The sequence below is a fragment of the Aristolochia californica genome, unplaced genomic scaffold (assembly GCF_029961685.1).
Source record: "Aristolochia californica isolate CCGP_79_NKW_82.1479 unplaced genomic scaffold, dmAriCali1.0.hap1 SCAF_13, whole genome shotgun sequence".
Taxonomy (NCBI): Eukaryota; Viridiplantae; Streptophyta; class Magnoliopsida; order Piperales; family Aristolochiaceae; genus Aristolochia; species Aristolochia californica.
In genome coordinates, this window is record NW_027181804.1 from 2,332,580 (window position 1) to 2,353,463 (window position 20,884).

Below are 20,884 nucleotides of genomic sequence, written 5' to 3' on the forward strand. Positions count from 1 at the left end.
TTCCCAATGTCGTGTCCACCATTTTGGCAACCAAGTTTTGTACCTGTATTATAATTTACCACTATCAATAAAAGGTAAATACCTGTTTTTTAGATGAATAACTGAAATTGAAGGATCACGTAGTTATTTATTCTTTAATATATCAGAACAATTTAGGGCTTTGAACTGTATATAACAATATAAAAAGGGAGCTCATACAAGATTGGTTAAACGGTATATCGTAAGCTTGACAGTTGTTAAGTTTAAACATAAATTCATATGAACGCCTTTTAAATATGCAAAAATATAATAAAAATCATATTCGAGAAGACTTTGGTATATTTAACTTTTATATATCCACAAGAAAGCTTGTTAGGGTTCTAACATGTACATGCTACACTCATAAGGCATATACTTCAATATTCTACAGATTAATTTTCTTTGATTTCATCCAGTTGTTATGAGAAAATCTTTATTTGGCATTGCAACTTGTTGGAAGCAGCATTTTTCTTCTCCAATATTGTTTTCTGGTAGCTTTGATTGTTACATGTCATTGTACCACTATGTATATTTTCTTTAATTTTGCCTCTCATGCCCCTTGTATCCTCTCTCAATAAATTTTGTCATTCAAAATTAAAAGCAACTAAGCCCAATATGGACTCACCTTAACCTGACAGACATGAGTAGAGTGATTATAATACAGATATGGACATAACTCTGAGAAAGAGAGAGAAACAAAGAGAGAGAGAGAGAGAGAGAGAGAGAGAGAGTACCCTGTGACAAATATGAACATTTTTTACTTTATTTTGACCAACTTGATTAGTGGTCTGATTTCTTTCTTTAATGGAGCCGAAAAAAAATCAAGCAATGACGAGAGAAAACTGAGAGTGAAAACGAGAGATGACAAGAGAAAGCAGAGAAAGCAAAGGGAGCAGAGAGAGCGAAGAGGAAAGGAAGAAGATGGGGTGAAAAAAATTGTCGGGAGACGAAGGCCGAGGGAGAGGGAGAGGAGAATAGCGAATGAGGAGAAATTTTTCCTTTCGGGGGGAAAGGAGCAACGAGGTCGCACGTGGAAAGTTGATGAATCACAAAAAAGGTAGGAATCAACTTTCCTTCGTTTTTGCCTGAGCGCCCCCCCCCCCCCCCCCCCTCGCTGAATGTTGAAAACTTACAGTTACAGAAAAGGCAGAGTCAGATCAAACCGGAAGAAGTAAGCAATGAGTAGTCTTGAGTGGGAAGAGACGCTGGACATTGCAATATAGAGTCGAGTGAGTGCAAGATTTGGGATTTCATCTCCTGATTCACGTTGCTTGATGTCCCATGAAAAAGTATTCTATCTTCTACCATCAATTTCAAAAGGGTTGAGGTACATAGTGAGACCCACGGATGTCACTCTCGTGGTCCACCCTTCTTGTGTACATGGACCTGCATGTGTACCACCACCCTTCATATGTTACATGGACCTGAATGTGTTTCAGGACATTACTTTGTCCTCTCTAACTTGTGGTAGGAAAATAAAAGAAGTACACATATTTTTATAAATAATAAAAATAAGGTTGAAGTAAAAATTAAATAATTAATCAAGAAGTACTAGAGACTCCTGATCCGATTCAACCCGACCCTGATTCTCTTATTGGCGTCTCACAGTATGACCCGTCTCAGAAACTCTCAACAGTCCTTTCAGCCACGCTATATATATTAGAACTTTGGTGGCCGAGTTCATCAGGAACGGAGAGGCAAATGGCTCCCCTACCTTCTCTCCTCTCATGCCTTCCCCTTCTTTCAGTTACTCTGCTTCTGTCCATTTTCGCATGGAGAAGCAGAAGGGTCAAGACCCAAAACTTCCCCCCAGGTCCCCCTATACTTCCAATCATCGGCAACCTTCACCAAATTGGCGGATTAGCCCATCGATCCCTGTGGCAGCTCTCCAAACGATACGGTCCCCTCATGTATCTCCAGCTCGGGAGCGTTCCAGCAGTCGCCATTTCTTCGGCTAAAATCGCCGAAATGGTGCTCAAAACCCATGATCTCGACTTCTGTGGCAGACCCGACCTCGTCAGCTCCAAAACATTCTCTTACAATTTTCTTGATGTCGCTTTTGCACCGTATGGGGAGGGCTGGCGACAGATGCGGAAGGTCTGCACTCTCGAGCTCTTCAGCTCCAAGAGGGTGCAGTCGTTTCGTTTCATTCGTGAGGAAGAAGTGGACCAGTTGGTCGGTAACATTTCCAAATCTTGTCAGTGGAGAGGGGTTGTGAACCTCAGCGAGATGCTGTTCTCCCTCACGAACAACGTAACTTGCAGAGGCGCTCTGGGTAAGAGTTACCAGGTCGGCGATGGCGAGAGGAGCAGGTTTCATCAAGTTCTCGCCGAGGGAGAGGAGTTGTCTGTAGCTTTCTTCGTTGCAGATTATTTTCCGTCTCTGGGTTGGGTGGATGTCCTCACGGGGAAACAAGGGAGACTCAGAAAGGTTTCTCAGGATCTGGATGGGTTCTACGAGGAGGTGATCCAGGAGCATTTAAACCCCTCCAGGTCTGAAACATTGGAGCAAGAAGACCTCGTCGATGTGCTGATTAAAGTCCAGAAAGAACTAGGATTAACAAGAGATCACATCAAAGCGGTTCTCATGGTTAATTATTAATTATTAGTCTGCTCACACTCACTTATTCTTCGTTATGAAACGTTAATTTTTCTCTTCCATCAACGATATGTTGTTCTTGTTGCAGAACATTTTATTCGGGGGAACAGATTCAAGCTCCACCGTAATGGAATGGACGATGACGGAGCTGATGAAGAACAAGAAAGTCCTGAAGAAAGCACAAGAAGAGGTGAGAAGGGTCGCAGCAGGAAAAGCCAAAGTCGAAGAGTACGACCTCAACCAGCTTCATTACCTCAAATCGGTCATCAAGGAGACTCTACGTCTACATCCTCCTGCTCCTCTGCTCGTGCCACACGCGACCACCAGAGACTGTAATGTCCATGGCTACGACATCCCCGCCAAGACGAGGGTCTTCGTCAACGTATTAGCCATTGGCAGAGACCCCGAAAGCTGGGACAGCCCCGAAGATTTCATACCAGAGAGATTCTCAGACGATTCGATCGACTACAAGGGATCAAATTTCGAGCTGATCCCATTCGGAGCAGGACGACGAGGGTGCCCTGGTATGAACCTTGGGATGGTGATCGTGGAGCTCGCTCTTGCAAATCTTCTGTACGCTTTTAACTGGGAATTTCCTTGTGGTTCGAGCGAAGAGGAGGAGGCTGAGAACGAAGCAGAAGGACTCGCCGTGCACAGGCGATCTCCTCTTCTGCTTGTGCCAAAAGCTCACATCAGTTCTTGAGCTCGCATTTACCAATTACCAAGGGTTATTAGTCGGACACGTCAGTTATTGTCTCCGTGCAAGTGCCATAAATAATAAAGGTGTCCCAAAGAGACCTGTGGCCTGTGTCTAGGGCGCCACTTCCCCATCCACAGGGCTCCCATTTTATGCTTCAAAGGTTACTTAGTGTTTAAATTTAATAAAAAAAAATCTGATCTGTTCATTTTGGGATAAACCATAACCTCAATTTAACCGTTGTCTTGAATATAAATTGAAGTTCTTCATAAGAATATCTGTTAAGTGAATTGTCATACCCAATCCAAAAAAAAAATTCTTCCATGTGAGGTGGTGAGTTGACTCGATGAAAACCAAAGCTGAAGAATTGATTCCCTTCTCGTGGATACAAACCTATGAAAGGGACTATCTTGTTGTTAACATAAAATGCAGGGATAAGTTGATGGACTCCTCTTGGCCGAGCTTTTCCATTGTGGTTCAGGAATTTCTGTTCCAGATGAGCATGGTTCACGTATTTCCTTGTTTGAATAGGATTCCTCATCTTTGATTGCAGACAGGTAGACTGGTCTTCCAATAAATGCTCAATAGTTTTTAACCGTGTAACTTCGTTTCCATTATTTTCATCTTCTTTTCATTTATTTCTTGAATCTGATCGGTAAAAATGACAAATAGAGGGAGAAGATTGTGGAATTATGGTTTTAAATATATTATTTATAAAATAAAATTACCATGATTCATATGGGGTGAGGCTCACTTCTAGATGCTTTGTCATTGGATGTTCAGTACAGGGAATAATGGCCAACACATCCCCTTGTAGAGGTAGATTAAATGGGTGCATTAACTTAGTGGACACATCCATTGGGAATAAGGAGATGTGTCTCTCTTGAGGGGATGTATCTCTCCTGAGAGTATGTATCTCTTATAAGAAGATGTGTCCTTATGAATAGTCATTAGTGACATACCCTTTGGATATCTATAAATTCCTCCATGGTCTTACAAGTGAGGTTAAGGCTATTTGCACACCCAGTTTGGCTGAACGGGAGCAAGCTTATCACTTGTAAACAAATTATAAAAGGTTATTTTGTGCACTTCAAGTTCTATTTATATTCTGCAAGATGAAAGGTATGCTCTCTTTATTCTTCTTATTTCAAATCTATGATATATGTATGGCTCTCATGATAAAAAAAATTATGGAGGATTTAATATCTATTTCTATGATGTTTATTATATTATTATTAGACATCAAGTCTAACATATTCATCAAAAGCATCCCACATGAGTCCAAAAGTGCTGAGTTTGGATGGTTCGCTCTAAAGATTTATGTCCCAGTCTTGGTTTCACATGATTGAGAAGATGAAAGTGATACCTGAAATCCCCATGGCTCATATAAGACATCCGTGGGCAACTGTAACAGTTACCCAGCGAAGAATGAGGGACCGTAGAAACCAATACACCAGACACCACGAGGCAGTCATCTCTCAGATTTTGCTGTAGGTGAGGCGTTCTGGAAGAGCCCATAAGAAGGGGTTCTTCTTGCAAACAAGTCCCAGATAGATTAGTTATAATGAGTTCATGTTATAGCAGAATGATGGGTTGCTCCCCCTCAAGCTCTGCTATTACTATCAGCGAGTCCGACATGTCAAGTGTAAGTGGCTCTGATTTTCGATTTGGGTTCAGAACCTGCAAGAGTTAAAATTATATGAGATTGTAAACTCAAGCCATCATGCATCACCAAAACTGTAAAATTCTTTATTTTCGATATCGAAATACATTCAGAATACGTTTACATATAAGGGACCGAATCCCGTTTGAAATTAAAATTACAGATCTGTTATTGTCGGATCATGACCAGTTAATCTCGGATCGTAAGACCCGTTATGTTCGGATCTTCAACACTCCCCCTTAAGTTGGAATATATGTTAATGATACCCAACTTGCCGAGTAATGCCTCAAATTGGGACGAACTCAACGTCTTAGTAAATAAGTTTGTAGTTTGTTCGTTGGTTCGTTGGTTCGTATATGGGTTGACTTAATCATTCCTGCTTGAATATTTTCACGAACTAAGTGACAATTGATTTCGAAGTGCTTGGTTCGCTCATGGAAGACCGGATTTGAAGCGATGTGTAGAGCAACTTGGCTGTCACAATACAATATGGCTAGTTGAATATGTATGATTTTCATGTCTTTCAAAATATTTTCCAACCAAGTAATTTCGCAACATGTAGCAGCCATGGAACAATACTCTGTCTCGACAGTTAATCAAGTCACCGTTGTTTGCTTCTTTGTTTTCTACGAAATGGGTGATTGTTTAAGAAATATACAATACCTTGTTACTGACCTTCTTGTGTCCCTGCAACGAGCCCAATCTGCATCGCAAAATGCATTTAATTGTAGTATACTTGTAGAGGATAATAGAATACCCTGTCCTGGAGTTTGTTTTAGGTATCGAAGAACTCTATGTGCTGCCTCAAGGTGTACTATACATGGTTTTCCCATAAATTGGCTTAGAACATGGACGACATAGACCATATCTGGTCTAGTGATGGTCAAGTAAATCAATCTTCCCACAAGACGCCTGTATAATGAAGGATCGTTTAGGAGTTCACCATCGGATTGTGTAAGAGCCAAATTTTGCTCCATTGGGAACCTCATAGGTTTTGCTCCTAGAAATCCAGCATTGTCTAATATTTCCAATGCATATTTCCTTTGGGAGAGGGTAATCCTTAAGTTTGAACTGCTTGGATAATAACTGTTTCACATCTTCAATATGTTGTAGATTGTTACCTGCCAAAATCACATCATCACCGTATACAAGTATTGCTGTAAAATTGCCTTTGTGGGATTGGACGAATAAAGAATAATCTGCCTTTGACTGATGAAACCCAGTAATCTTGAGGGTTGTGGAAAACTTTAAAAACCACTGTCTAGAAGCTTGTTTCAAGCCGTATAGCGACTTGTTTAGTTTGCACACTCAAAACAAGGTGGTAGTGACATGTAGACATCTTCATCAAGATCACCATGTAAGAACGCATTGTTGACATTGAGTTGGTGAAGATGTCATCCTTGAATAGCAGAAATACTGAGTAGGACACGGACAGTAACCAACTTGGCAACTGGGGCGAACGTCTCTTGATAGTCAAGTCCTTCAATCTGGTTGTATCCTTTAGCAACTAGGCGAACTTTGTAACGCTCAACGGTGCCATCAGATTTGACCTTGACTTTGTATACCCATTTACATCAAATGGGTTTCTTGCCAGGTGGAAGAGAGATAAGCGTCCATGTGTAGTTAGCCTGGAGGGCTTGAATTTCATCATGCATTGCTTGACACCATTTAGGATCCTTCATGGCTTGTAAGAAATTAGTGGGTTCTTGTGTAATGGTTAATGAAGTGGTAAAAACTTTATGAGATAGGGATAACCGGGCATAAGAAAGAACGCGAGAAAGGTCATAAGGAAGATTGTTCAGGTATTGACTGTAGGGTCGCTTCCACATGAAAATCTTGAAAGAAACTGGGTCGCTTAATGGGCTTGGTAGAGAGGTGACGAGTAGGAGGTGGTATGGTAGTAAGAGAAGTATTTGGGGGGAAAAAGTATGATCAACATGGGGAATGTCAAGATTTGGTGACTGAGGAGGTGTGTCTGATAAATGTATGTTTGGTAGAGGGTCATCATAAATAGCAGACATTATAGGAGGAAGAAACATGAGACTCTTATTTGCAGCGAAAAAATGTTTAAGAGGGAATTCTTTTTCAAAGAAAATAACATCTCGGGAGATAAATACTTTATTGAGTTGGAGATCATAAACCCTATATCCCTTTTGTCTATAAGGGTACCCAAGAAAAATGCAACGGATGACACGTGCATCAAATTTGGATGGTTTGTGGGTGTGAGAAGAGGAAAAACATAAACATCCAAAAACTCGTAAATGAGAGTAAGTGGGGATAATATGAAATAACTGTTCATAAGGTGTTTTACCTTGCAAGACTAAGGTAGGTGTCCGATTTATGAGATAACCAGCTGTTAAAATGGCATCCCCCAAAATCATTTAGGGAGATGTGCTTGAAAAAGTAAGGTTCGGGCTATGTTTAGAAGGTGTCGATGTTTGCGTTCGGTTACCCCATTTTGTTGCGGGGTGTGAACACAACTGATTCGGTGGATAATGCCTTTGGACAAGTAGTAAGTGGCAAGAGTGAATTCAGGGCCATTATCACTATGCACAACTTTCACCTTGGAAGCAAATTGGGTTTTTACCATACTAATAAAATTAGTTAGGTGAGTTTGAGTTTAAGATTTGTGACGTAAATTTATGTGCATCTAGTAAAGTCATCAACTATAGTAAGGAAATATCAGGCCCCAAAAATCGATGCAATATGGTAACCTCCCAGATATCAACATGCAATTTTTCAAAAGATGATGTGCTAGAAATTGTGCTCAAAGGAAATGACAATCTACTTTGTTTAGCCAGTGGGTAAACTAGACAATTATTTGAACTACAACAATTTTTATTCAAAAATGGAAATGAGACAGATACTTGATGTGATGGATGTTCGAGACGTTGATGCCAAATACCAGATAGAAAATGTACGGAATAACATGATGATGGTTTTGGACTATCAAGGTAGTAGAGACCCTATCGTTCAGTTCCCGTCCCAATCATCTTCCCCAAGCGTAGGTCTTGTATGACACAAAAATGGGTAAGGAACACGGTGATGCAAAGAGAATGATGAAGAAGCTTGCTGATAGAAATGAGGTTTAATTGGAAAATTGGGACACATAAAACATTGTGAAGAACAAAACTAGAAGAGAAAATGACTTGACCAACATGTGTGACATTAGCATGAGAACCATCTGGTAATTCCACTGTTTTGTTCGTAACAGCTCACCAAGACGTAAGCAATGTATGACAGCAAACAATATGGTCAGTGGCTCCACTATCTAGGATCCATGTGGCTTGCTTATTGGGAGAGGAGAAGTAAAGTGCTTTACCTGAAAGTTTGTCGTGAACAGAGGAATTACCCACGTGACTTGCCATTGATGGCTTGTTATGACTGAGTATTTGTAATATTTATTGGCATTATTCCTGAGTAAAAGGAAAGGAGTTGGATATGTTCTTCTTCTTTGTGGGCTGAGTGGATTCTGCAAACTTGAGTCTTCGACAGAAATCAACGGTTTGACCCTTCAAACCACAATAAGTGCATTTCAAATGTGCCCAATAATTTTCAGCATGGTAACCATCTTTGTGACATTTTGTACAGGTGGACAAGCCACATTTCTTGCAAGAATTTCTGACAGCGAAAGTTGCTGCCTCAGGTTGAATGATGCTCCGTTTATCAGATACATCTTTTTGTTGTTCATGTCTAAGTACTCGAGAATAAACCTTGTCAATCTTAGGCAAATGGTCCATTATCAATATTTGTCCACGTACGGTAGTAAAAGATTCACTTAATCCCATGAGAAACTTGATGATTTTCTGTGTTTCTCGATAGGATAGTTCTTCTTTCACAGAGCCACAACGACAATGTGAGATAGAACAAAGAGAATCTTTTTCATCCAGCAGTTCTTTGAGTTTTGTAAAATATGAGCTAGCAGACATATTATTTTGTACGCAATCATGTATTTCATTCTCAATGTGAAATAATTGGACGTTGTTTGCCTGAGAAAAACGGTCGCACAACTCATTCTAAACTGCTTGTGCTCCATCACAATAAAATACGCTTGCTGCAATATTTCTGGAGATTGAACTCAATAACCAAGTTTTGACAAGGTTATCACAACGAATCCACTGTTGTAATTCATTGTCGGTATTGTTATCTGGTCGTTGGAGAGATCCATCAACAAAACCAAATTTGTTTTTGACTGTGATGGTCATAGTCATGGAATGACGCCATGTGGTGTAAGGTACTAGAACCAACCCAAGCTGATCTGAATGGTGAAGATACATTGGGTGATTCGGATTAGCAAAGTTGGATGTCATACTAGCGATATACATCAGTGATGGGTTTATTCTTGCAATATGCAAATAACAGAAGATAAGTACGAATATGTGTATGTTTTTACAAGAAACAAATGTGCATCCAAAATGTGTAATAGTTTTGGATTACTTGTTTTCCCAATGTCGTGTCCACCATTTCGGCAACCAAGTTTTGTACCTGTATTATAATTTACCACTATCAATAAAAGGTAAATACCTGTTTTTTAGATGAATAACTGAAATTGAAGGATCACGTAGCTATTTATTCTTTAATATATCAGAACAATTTAGGGCTTTGAACTGTATATAACAATATAAAAAAGGAGCTCATACAAGATTGGTTAAACGGTATATCGTAAGCTTGACAGTTGTTAAGTTTAAACATAAATTCATATGAACGCCTTTCAAATATGAAAAAATATAATAAAAATCATATTAGACAAGACTTTGGTATATTTAACTTTTATATATCCACAAGAAAGCTTGTTAGGGCTCTAACATGTACATGCTACACTCATAAGGCATATACTTCAATATTCTACAGATTAATTTTCTTTGATTTCATCCAGTTGCTATGAGAGAATCTTTATTTGGCATTGCAACTTGTTGGAAGCAGCATTTTTCTTCTCCAATATTGTTTTCTGGGAGCTTTGATTGTTACATATCATTGTACCACTATGTATATTTTCTTTTATTTTGCCTCTCTTGCCCCTTGTATCCTCTCTCCTAATAAATTTTGTCATTCAAAATTAAAAGCAACTAAGCCCAATGTGGACTCACCTTAACCTGAGAGACATGAGTAGAGTGATTATAATACAGATATGGACATAACTCTGAGAAAGAGAGAGAGAGAGAGAGAGAGTACCCTGTGACAAACATGAACAGACCAACTTGATTAGTGGCCTGATTTCTTTCTTTAATGGAGCTCTACCCTTGTTTGAGTTAAATTCTTACACCAGTTTATGAAGCCCCATTTTTCTCATGCAGTTAAGGAATTGCAATCCAATTACATTGTACAAAGAGTTGGAAAGTACAACAAAAAACAAAAAGAAAGAAGAACAAGCATCCTGCAGCAGTTCTTCATGGAATGAAGTACTTTGAATGTTAAGCAAGTGCCTGTAGATTTTTATAAGACCCTTTTGTCGAGAACACTGAACAAACAACTTAGATGCAACATTTTCAACGGGCTCCACCTTTAAGCCTGAGATTGATTTCAGAAGTTCACAAGTGCTAAAATAGAGAGGAATGCATCCGTATTAACTTCATACCTAATCAGCAAGAACATTCCCACGAATCTCTTTCCTAAGCTTCAATGGTACATGATCAGAGGAAGATGCAACTTGAGTACATAAAACGATAAAGGTTGAGGAAATTCTTTGTAAAGCAAGACACATGTAAGAACTAAATGAATGATAGTAGAGAAGTTAACAGCAGTAAAGACTGGATCCAGTTTGTCAAAGTTATTACTAACATTTGTATAATTTATCCTGTTTAACTGTTTAAGAACTATTTTCCACTCCTTGACATATAGATAAAAATATCAATTCTTGTGTATCTCTCAAAACACCAAAACAATATTTCTCTAATTTTAACTAGTAATGAAACTAAATTTCTCCAACTAGTATAGTCAAAATCAAAGAGCAGTTTGTCAGATGCTTGGCCCTGTTGACTTATTTGAGCACAAGCAGACAACTGGATCACCTTACAGCCAGAGTACGCATTTTTGTCCCTTAAATGCAGTTTAAAGATGTTATTAGGTGATAAAAATCAAGAAATAAGAGGAATTCTGATTTAGAAGAGGAGAAGAAGTAAGGGGGAGAAAGAGAAGCAGCAGTGGTGGCTGTGTGATCAGTCTCTGAAAATCAAGACTAATCCTCTTTATAACTGCTTTAAGTGAAATCAAGATCAAAGGACAAAAATGCCCCTCAAGTTCAATCTTCCATATCTCTCTCTATACAACTTAGATTTTCAAGAAATTTAAGAATAGGCTCATGACATAAAAGACTACATATCTGATACATTATGACACTTATCAGATATGTGTGTATATTATATATACACGGAAAGCCATTTGGTGTGAAACATGCATAACGGTTATCTCAGTCGTCCGATCATGATCGAACGTTTGAGATAGCCGTTGATCAGACGGCTAAGATAGTCGTTGATTGTGATCAGACGGCTAAGATAGTCGTTGATCGTGATCAGATGGCTGAGATAGCGTTTCACATATTTCATACCAAATGGCTTTTCGTATTGGATCAGCCCTATATATATATATATATATATATATATATATATATATATATTAAATGACCAAAATACCCCTGCTTATGTAATTTAACATTAGGAAATAATCCCAGATGAGTTGAAATCAGGAAAAATCATAAGGTTTGGCTAGTCATTTTGGGATGGACCTACACCTAACTTTAATATAGTATCAAAGCAGGAAGTCTGTTCTATTGGGCCTAGTTCAGGGCCTGTTTAGTTGTCCTCAAAGTTAAATGATTGGAAATCAAGACAATAAGTCCTGATTTTTCGATTGATGTAGATATCCCCTACTTCGAGCCTCCGGTTATGTCAATATCCTTTTCTTTAGATTCAGGACCTGTTTAGTTGTCCTCAAAGTAAAATGATTGGAAATCAAGACTGTAAGTCCTGATTTTTCGATTGATGTAGATATCCCCTACTTCGAGCCTCCGGTTATGTCAATATCCTTTTCTTTAGAACTTCAGATTTTTTTGTGCATATAAATACTAAATTGATAACAGTGACCTATGCTGAACACAAATTAACACCAGATATAGTTTGGGCTTCCAAACCATGATTTTTTTTTCAAAAACTATGATTATTTTTACCATCACTCATGAGTAACATTTGCCTTCAGCTCATACAAGTAGAACAAACAAATGTCAAGTTTGCACCAAATACATTGAAAGTAACTTGAAGGACTAAAGGAAAAATAATGAAATCAATTAGTTGAAACCTTCATTTATTCCACTATTATTTGTTTTTTTTACTGCTGGTTACATTCACATTACACTCAATACTCCCTCGGTGAGGCTTGACTATACCTCACAATAGAAAGCCCCATGTGACCATTGAGCCAAAGACCAAATCCACTTATTTCATATATTTTTAACATACCAAAGCATTAAATAGTCAAGTCCAAATAAAATTATTAAGTACCAAAAGATATACCTATCACACTTTGAAGGCAAAATAATAATAGATCGAGCCTCACGAGCTGCTGCTCATTCAAAAGACTTTGTCCAACTAAGGCTACAACTGCAAAGATCAACAACCAAATGAAAAGAACAACAAGAAAATTTTCTCATAACGTGTTGAGCTTCACATATTTCTAGGCATGTGAATAATGAATTGCCATTTTTTAGTTGTCAAGGTAATGAACAGAGTTAATCAATGAAACTTGAATAACCACCTACCTCTTTGTAAGGAGATCAATATGGTTCAGATCTTTGGAAATGCTATACGTGAGCTTTTCCATCTGCTTCCGCGGTAAGTCAGACAACAGAAGAATTCTTTGCCGCCTGCATACATGCATGCAAGGAAGCATGGTAACCGATGAACAAAAACCTGAGTAATTTTTGAAATTGTAAGAAGAAAGGATGGTAGTTTCTGTAAAGGGAGCATATGGTGAATGAAAGAAACCAACACAGTAATCTCGAGTAACTTAACATAGGTTTTGAGTACTACATCCATCAAAGCATATACCTGGCTGTAGCAGTTCCCAGATGAACTGCAAATTCATGATATTTATTAAGCTGCTTTAGTATAAATGTCAAGTGACTATTTACGCCACAAATAATGATATGATCACTTTCCATGACTTGAAGTTGAGCTCCTTCTCTGATTTTTTGCATGTTATTCTGTTCACATAAGGTAGCCGTCAGGATGAGAGCCATAAAAGATCAGACAGGAAATATTAGATGCTAATCTACAATGGGGTTTAGTCAGGCTTAGAGAGTTCAACAGAACGTTAAGTATGCAAATTATGTGTGGTTTCCTCCTTTTCCTTAGAGAACACATATCCAAGCAAAAATGGTTGAGATTTTCAAGGGCTTCACTGAGAAACTGGATGAATGAACATTTTAATCATAGAATTACCAGTACCCTGCAATTGAATAGCCTAAGAAACTTAAGGAGTAATTATGGTAGCCAAGAACTCACTCTGAATTGTTCAGTCATGGTACTCAACAAGCGGGAATAAAATAGGATACCCCAAATTGCCAGAACCAGACCAATAATACGTTCTACACGAGTTTGCTCCTGTGAGAGAAGAAGAAAACATAATATCAAAGATCAGCCAGGTCAGCAAATCAAAACTTATAAACGAGTTTCATTTCTGACATGGTTAGGTATTTAAAACTCATACCCTTAAGTGAGTTGACGAAGAGCACAGGCATGCCCAGGCTTCCCAAAAACAATCCTCCAGAGACTGCTGGTGGTTCCTGAATGTCTCAAGCATGAAAATTGAGTAATTAAACAAATGCAGCAAAAATGAGGATAAATAAAGCTAAATAGCGAATGATATAGTGAGCAGATTCCAACCATGAACCTTGTTAGAATTTGAAAATCATACAAATAACAATGACACTTTAGGGAATATTTACTCTTGGGTGCTAGTGCTCCGTTTATCTAGTTTTAACACATGTACAGGTAAGCCAAAACCCCCAAAAATCCACTAACGACGTAAGGGTTTGCTGTTCTTTTGCTCATCCTATGATAAGCTGAATTTCAGGAATCTTTCGTACTACTAAACCCAATCTCGTGAAACTTATAGTACCGTCTTGTTATAATTCTTTCACTATACCCCACAAACTTGGCATTTCTTAATGAATATACCTTTCAGTTGCCACTTAATTATTTTCACATACCCTCTTTAACAGCTGATGGAAATTAACTTGAAGAACATTAATTTCACGATAAAAGCTCTCCCCAAGGAATTCCTGCACACCTGCAAATCGACAGGCCTAATGCTGTGGGAATCAGCTCGTTTGATGTCCATATTGTTGGCAGAAAATCCTTCAATCGTTTCCAAGAAGAGTGTTCTGGAATTAGGATGCGGGTCTGCAGGTGTCTGCTCCATGCTAGCTGTACAATCCGCTCATCTTGTGGTTGCAACTGACGGGGATCCAAAAGCAATCGAATTGCTAAACCAGAATGTATCCCAGAATCTTGAACCAATGCTTATGGAAAGACTTGTAACCCAAGAGGTTAGAATGGGGAAACAGAGAGCACATAGAAGCCATCAAGGAATTGAATCCCAAAGGTTTTGAAGTAATCATAGGTACAGATGTGACACATGTAGCTGTAGTAATCTCTCCTTTGTTCCAAACTGCAAGGGCATTAATGTCTGATGGAGCAAGTGAAGCAGCACAGCCGGCTTTGATCTTATGCCATGTAGTTCGAAGGGTTGATGAAGTATCTATACTTTCTGCTGCATCTCAATTCGGATTTAGGCTGGTTGATCAATGGTTCTCGGGAGCTTCTAACAAAGACCTATTAGATGGAGGCGAAGAAGCGGAAGCAGGCAACAGGATCATCAGCTCATGTTTCTCTAGCACTGAGTGGTACGATGGTAAGAGTTATTTAGAACCGAATTCTGCATTAAACATCTTGTATTTTGAAGTCTGAAGTATACTCTTTCATCATCCACTTGTGTAATTTAAATCTGTGATATTTCATGTGAGATACATAAAGGTTAATGATATTGAAGAGTGAGCGGCTGAAGATTATGATTATGTTTAAAAACCAAACGACCATTAAAATGGTGACTTGATCAGTTTTGGTTCGGGCATTTTTTTTATTTTTTTTAGCTTTATTTTTTTCATGTCTTAATCAAAGAATTCAATCCTTGTTCGATAAGCCACAGGAACCCCGCTTCTGGGTTGTTTATTATAGAAGCTCTGACGGACAGCAGCCAAAGGTTGATTCCCAACACTGACGAAAGGGATCAGATTCGGACCAGTTAAAAGGTTTTTCTTTTGAGTTTTCTTTTCGAATTTCCTTTGGAGTTTCTTCTGAGTTTCCTTCTACAGCAGCACCCAGATACAGTGTTATCTTGAACAAGATGATAAACAATGTAATTGGCATCGGAGGCCTCAAGCCTGGGCATTGCAGTGTTTGTAAACAAATTGAGATCAGCAAACACCCATTTTCATATATATCTCTAATGCTTTACTATCAGGCATTGCATGACAAAGGTACCAAGTGAAAGACAGAAAGAAGGGGAATAACCTCACAGAGCCTTTAACTTGGAGGCAGAAAACAAATTACAATAAGAGGGTGTTCAGTCTTGAGAGGAAGGATTCAATCCTCACTGACCTTTTTATCTCTATGACACCTAAAAATTTACAATATGTGTATTTTGCAGTACTAAACAACGCAGGCTGAGTAAGGTGCAGACACTATAGTACACTGAGAATAACATTTCACGTTCAGCAGCTATTAAGTTGGCCCAAATGACAAAAACAGATGGGTCAGGCTACATATTAACTAGGCAAGGTAAGGTAAGGCATCATATATGGATTAAATGCAGTCTTTCTAAGCAAAACCATCTGGAAGGACAGTCTTACCCTTCAGGTTTTGCTCTTAAACTTCCTATGTGCTTTCAAATCCACCACAATGACAGTGATGTTGTCCTTGCTTCCTTTCTGTAAGGCAAGTTTGGAGAGACATTCAGCGGCCGCTTGGGCTGCAGGGTCCACTCCTTCACCTCTTTCAGTGGAAGATGTCATATTCGTACCATTCTTTTTGTGCCATGATAATATTCTCCTGCGAGCCACATCACAGACCTCTTCATTGGTCATAACATCCCACAACCCATCACTGGCCAGAATTAGGCATTCATCTTCTTTCTTTCGAGGGATAAACATGACTTCTGGTTCTGGAATGATCCATGGTTTCAAATACCTGTCACCTGTACCCACAGAGAAATTGCATTAAATCTTACTTCAATTGTCAACGACAATCCTGTTTTAATCAATGTTAAAAATGATTGGTGCCAAGTAAAACATATCAAGTAAGGTAAGTGATACAAGACATGTGACTGACACTAGTAGCAACGAGAATTACAGGATACATGCTGTTACAAGAGATGTAACTGGTATACGCTTTCTGTAAGTTTCGATTGGAAACACAAGCTATAGCTATATCATAGATGGTACTTTGCAAATCATAACTTCTTGCGGATAAGGCAATGTCACTCTTATCATACTGCTCCTTTATGGAGTGGCCAGGATTTGGATTCCATAGTAGTGGATCCAGCTCAGAAGCACAGCCCACCAAATGGAAGTCCAGTATTATCCACAATTGCTTGAAAAGCTTTATTGCACTTGCCATGTTAGGTAATTTGGCCTTTCCTGCTTTTCCAATATGCCCAACAAGGGCACCAAGACAGCCACATTAGTATGTGGAACACAATACAGCATCCATGTCTTTAGGCTATTCATACTGATGCATCATTCTAAGTCAAAACTGAAAAAAAAATTCTTCACTTTCAGTGGATCCTGAATAAGATGGTGGGTGACAGTCTCAAGGATGACCAAGCCATCATACATCTATTAAGCCCCAATACTATAAATAGTAGCTAAAAAGGCTAGAGAACCTCCACAGAGAGCAAGCAACTGGACAGAGAGGTCAAGAATTCCTAGGGAGACCATTCACAAGAACGCATAACTAGATGAATAAGTCAAGAATTGAAAATAGTTCTCACATACCGCATTCAAATTTTATTATTATTTTTTGTTTGAAATGCATATGACATTTATCTTATTCTTTCTTTTTGAATGCTACCTGTCAGGTGGTAACAGTAATTAGGGGGCATGAAAAAAGAAGTCGCACAAAAAGCTACCAAGATAAAAGTACAGAAGTAATGAGGTGTGACAATATCTCATTTCATCATTACTAATACACATTGTATCATTGCAAAGGCATAGAGTGAAAGAAATCAAAAAGAAATTTTGACTAGAATTATGGTATTTTTGCAATATATTCCTGAACAGAGAATTTTAATAAAAACATACCTATTGACCTTGACATAGCAAGCACTCCAAACACTCGGTATCCGTTCCATTGAATAACCTTCCCTCCAGCTGCTTCAATTCTTGCATACTCATCTTCTCGATTCGGCTGGGGCACACAAAGCAATCGGTTTAAGACTATGTTAAAGATCAACATTTAAAATAAAATGCACACAACAGCACAACCACAAACGCATGATTACTTTATGATCCACGGATAATGGTAATGGTTCTTTTCCACGACATAATACAGCTCTTGAATCTCCACAATTTGCAACAATGATGTGGGAAGAACAAACAATACCAACCACGGCAGTTGATCCAACAGTTTCTGGGGCAATAGGTTCGAATCCTCCCTCAGGGACATCAGGGTTGATTCCGCTATTTCCTCTACTAATCTTCCCTCCAACTTCGGCATCAACTTTGAGAAAACAGTTAGTGAAACCTCTTTCCCACTTTGCCAGCCAATGATCTCCATAATTAACTTCCTCTGAACAACCTTCTTTGGCAGTTTCTATCTCTTCAATCAATGCAGAATGTACACGCTCTCTACAGTAGTTGGCAACCTATAAGGTGACATGTAACCCCATACATAAAGTAATCAATTAGTGAAGTAAGAAGTTATCAACAAGATCAGTTCTAATAAGCTTAAAATGCAAAGACATCAACAAAATTCATTTGCCGTCGCGTGAATGACTCTTGCATTCCTCTTACAAGCTTCATGTGAAGGATTAATGTTGTTTAGCACATTGCCCTTCGAGGAATAAGATCCCCAGACCCATTAACTGTGAAGCACCACTTCAGGGCCCTGGTTAAATTCATCCACAGGGCTGAAATGTATGAGAGTTAAATGAGATTCATTAAAAGGGTGATTATGATCATTTGTCTGATGGTTCAAAATTTTGGCCATGAAAATTCCAGATGGCCTCCTATCACCATTTTGTTCATGTTTCTCTGACACCCATATGTGTTACATTCTGAACATATCCGCCTGACAGGACTTACAGATTCCCCTCACTATGCTGACTTGCATATGCTTTATAACATATAAATTATCATCCGAGTTCACAATTATATTGAATACAACCAGTAGAGTTAGAATCTGTTCCTGTGTATTGTCTTGTCTCTCATTAAATAGGAGAGACCAGAAGTAGGAAACTAAATTTGGAAGGTGTTAAACTTTTATTGAAGATCAAATTTATTAAGAGAAAATCAACATTAAAAATCAAATGATTAATCAAAAAAGAGAAAATAGTATAGTTAGTAGTACCTGTGAACCACCATGGCCATCATATACCCCAAAAAAATGGCCATTCAAGTGACTCAAACTCTGGTTCGTTTTGTCCACTACACCACCGTCCGTGAGCATCCAAACAGGAATTTTGGAGAATCGAGGTATGGCCGCCATGGCATCTTCCATCTCAGGTCTACGCCCACAGATCGAAACGCTACCCCAAAGTGGTATGCAATCTAACTCATAGACTCTGGGTCCAGCTGCAATCCTATGTTCCCTTGGCAACTCAACAGCGAAAGGTAAAGGTTTCGGCTCTAAACCATTCGGTAGCACAGGCACATCAAGGAGATCGACCATGGGGTCCAAGGGCGCATCAATACGCGTAATCAGCTGAATATTTTCAATGCTCTTATCTATATCTATGGAGGTGGGAGTGTTTATTTCGAAGCCACCTTCCAAACCCAAGAATTCTTCCCCACATAAGCTACTAGTATCACTAACCACTGATAACGAACAGGAGCTATCAAGAACTTGCTCAGTCCCCACAGACAAGTTATCATCTTCCTCGATTTCCTGATCCACCACCACCTCCTCGCTACCGCCAACCCAACTGCGAAACAACCCATGGTCATCTTCCGGTACAACGGCCTCAACCTCGGGCGGATCGCCAGAAGAGCAACCCTCCTCGGTGGGTTCTGCCAAGAGGGTAGCGGCAGTGTCCGTAATGAGCTTAAGTCGGGTGATTTCCATGTGAGATGCAATTGGGGAGTTGGAGCTGCCTATACTAAACGGAATCGCAAGAGCTGGAGCCATCTCTTCCATCAAATTCTTCCCCTGGCCCGTGATTGTACTCCCCTGAAATCACATAATCTTGAATCATATTTCTAGCACTGCCCTCACTAATTCCATGAGAACCTCAACGTTCTCCCAATAGGCCCCAGAACCCGCTTATCCCTACAAAACAACACAAAGGTTGCTTTAATTTGTCGAGAAAATTTCGGGTACGTTTCCAGCAGATAAGGATCGATGCGAGCACCTTTTTGTGAATGAATCCAGAGAGACTGCAAATCAAAATCAAGGAGCTTATCTGTAAGCACAAGAAACAGAAGAGCAGAAGCAGAAAAGAAAGACGATAGAAGGACGTAGGAAAGTCGTTTCATCACAGGAAAAATGTAAAAGAAGGAGTGCTTTTTTACATCTGAGTTCCCCGGATCTGAGGGAAAGCATCCCCACTTCTAGATATCTGAGCAGACTAGCAGTCTCTCTCCACAAAGATGGGAGTATTAAGAAGCCTTACCAGTGGGAGAGGAGTGAGGCTGAGCTGCTGCTGCTTCTTCTTCTTCTTCTCCTTCTTCTTCTCTCTCTCTCCTCAGTTATTCCCTTCCACCCTCTCTCTCTCTCTCCCTCTCCAAGAGCTAATCTCTTTTTCGGGTTGATTTTTGTTGGGAAGACTGGTGAGGGGAGTTGAAAGCATGAAGAAATGGGTAGAGAGAGAAAGCAGGCGACAGGTGTCCGAAGCAAAGACGGTAATAAAGGCATTTCCACCTATCTCTTCCCGTGTTCCTTTCAGACCTTTTCTTTTCTCTTCTTCTCCCTATTTCCCCATCTATTGCTAATTGCCTCCTCAAAATTACCAAACCACCCTCCCATGCCACGCTAACTCGCACCCCCCCCCCCCAGTTCCCCGATAGAAATTGTCGCGCTTATTGCCCAATAGTTTTCAACCAGTTGGCACACCCCAGATCTGAAAAGTCCTCTACGTCATCGATCCCTTCCGTGGGCCCACCAAATCAAAAAGACCACGAGGGACGCTAGCTTTCCTGAGCCAGACAAAAAATCTCTCCAGATTTCCCGATTTTCCTATTCGATTATTTTTCCCGCATTCTCTCTCCCCCCAAATCAACGAAGCTTCTCCTCTTTCCAAGGAATCCGACCTCCCACACGTGGCGCATTTCGGCCACCTCGAGGAACCCACCGAAGCCCCGATTTGATCATCCACCCGATCTACCGCACCTGTTAACGCCCACGTGCACGGCACCTGAAAGTGGGCCCGGCGGACGAATTAGCGAAATGACCTCCGTGACCCTGGATTTAATAATTCGTTTTCTCGGTCTTTAAAAAAAAATACGTTATATTAATAAGATGATGATTCTTTTCCCATTTCCCGAAAGGGGAATTCGGAGCGAGTGCACATGAGAAAAAGTGACACGCTTTCTTTTATCATGTGGGCCTCACCAGTCTACGTGACTATGGTCCGCGCCGTCGATTCGGGATCTGCAAGATCGAGGGCAGGGATCGGTTCGAGACTGGAGGGAATTAGGACAA

The 20,884-nt window shown here is 39.6% G+C and overlaps 3 protein-coding genes and 1 pseudogene across 6 annotated transcripts; 2 read left to right on the plus strand and 2 right to left on the minus strand.

The window, feature by feature from the left end:
- The first annotated feature begins 1,760 nt into the window (after nucleotides 1-1,760).
- LOC137948162 (cytochrome P450 71A1-like) lies at nucleotides 1,761-3,475 on the plus strand. The gene is made up of 2 exons (XM_068794134.1): nucleotides 1,761-2,607; nucleotides 2,705-3,475. The coding sequence occupies exons 1-2, from the start codon at nucleotides 1,927-1,929 to the stop codon at nucleotides 3,317-3,319; spliced, it is 1,296 nt and encodes a 431-aa protein (XP_068650235.1). The 5' UTR covers nucleotides 1,761-1,926; the 3' UTR covers nucleotides 3,320-3,475.
- A 6,773-nt stretch (nucleotides 3,476-10,248) lies between these two features.
- Nucleotides 10,249-14,288, minus strand: LOC137948165 (putative ion channel POLLUX-like 2). 2 transcript variants are annotated; one of them, XM_068794139.1, is made up of 7 exons: nucleotides 14,259-14,288; nucleotides 13,677-13,752; nucleotides 13,472-13,570; nucleotides 13,016-13,170; nucleotides 12,727-12,831; nucleotides 12,482-12,568; nucleotides 10,249-10,585 (listed from the first exon to the last, which is right to left on the minus strand). In XM_068794139.1, exons 3-6 carry the CDS (start codon nucleotides 13,487-13,489, stop codon nucleotides 12,535-12,537), a joined length of 312 nt encoding a protein of 103 aa, XP_068650240.1. In that variant the 5' UTR covers nucleotides 13,490-13,570; nucleotides 13,677-13,752; nucleotides 14,259-14,288; the 3' UTR covers nucleotides 10,249-10,585; nucleotides 12,482-12,534. The 2 variants fall into 2 exon arrangements, with proteins under 2 accessions (XP_068650240.1, XP_068650239.1); XM_068794138.1 differs by having other exon boundaries at nucleotides 10,249-10,590.
- Nucleotides 14,194-14,938, plus strand: LOC137948467 (protein N-terminal and lysine N-methyltransferase EFM7-like; annotated as a pseudogene).
- A 591-nt stretch (nucleotides 14,939-15,529) lies between these two features.
- LOC137947881 (probable protein phosphatase 2C 6) lies at nucleotides 15,530-20,095 on the minus strand. 3 transcript variants are annotated; one of them, XM_068793704.1, is made up of 6 exons: nucleotides 19,857-20,091; nucleotides 19,596-19,620; nucleotides 18,596-19,513; nucleotides 17,529-17,891; nucleotides 17,329-17,434; nucleotides 15,530-16,223 (listed from the first exon to the last, which is right to left on the minus strand). In XM_068793704.1, the coding sequence occupies exons 3-6, from the start codon at nucleotides 19,379-19,381 to the stop codon at nucleotides 15,883-15,885; spliced, it is 1,596 nt and encodes a 531-aa protein (XP_068649805.1). In that variant the 5' UTR covers nucleotides 19,382-19,513; nucleotides 19,596-19,620; nucleotides 19,857-20,091; the 3' UTR covers nucleotides 15,530-15,882. The 3 variants fall into 3 exon arrangements, with proteins under 3 accessions (XP_068649805.1, XP_068649806.1, XP_068649807.1); XM_068793705.1 differs by having other exon boundaries at nucleotides 19,756-20,091; XM_068793706.1 differs by having other exon boundaries at nucleotides 17,634-17,891; nucleotides 18,596-19,620; nucleotides 19,857-20,095.
- Between the last annotated feature and the right edge of the window lie 789 nt (nucleotides 20,096-20,884).

Coding starts and splice junctions, on each gene's coding strand:
- LOC137948162 (XM_068794134.1), top strand. CDS start 1,927: ATGTATCTCCAGCTCGGGAGCGTTCCAGCAGTCGCCATTTCTTCGGCT. Junction 2,608..2,704: donor ACATCAAAGCGGTTCTCATG/GTTAATTATTAA, acceptor TTCTTGTTGCAG/AACATTTTATTCGGGGGAAC.
- LOC137948165 (XM_068794139.1), bottom strand. Junction 12,832..13,015: donor CTGGGAACTGCTACAGCCAG/GTATATGCTTTG, acceptor GCATGTATGCAG/GCGGCAAAGAATTCTTCTGT. Junction 12,569..12,726: donor ATTGATCTCCTTACAAAGAG/GTAGGTGGTTAT, acceptor TGATCTTTGCAG/TTGTAGCCTTAGTTGGACAA.
- LOC137947881 (XM_068793704.1), bottom strand. CDS start 19,381: ATGGAAGAGATGGCTCCAGCTCTTGCGATTCCGTTTAGTATAGGCAGC. Junction 17,892..18,595: donor ATGGCCATGGTGGTTCACAG/GTACTACTAACT, acceptor GTCACCTTATAG/GTTGCCAACTACTGTAGAGA. Junction 17,435..17,528: donor CATTATCCGTGGATCATAAA/GTAATCATGCGT, acceptor TGTGTGCCCCAG/CCGAATCGAGAAGATGAGTA.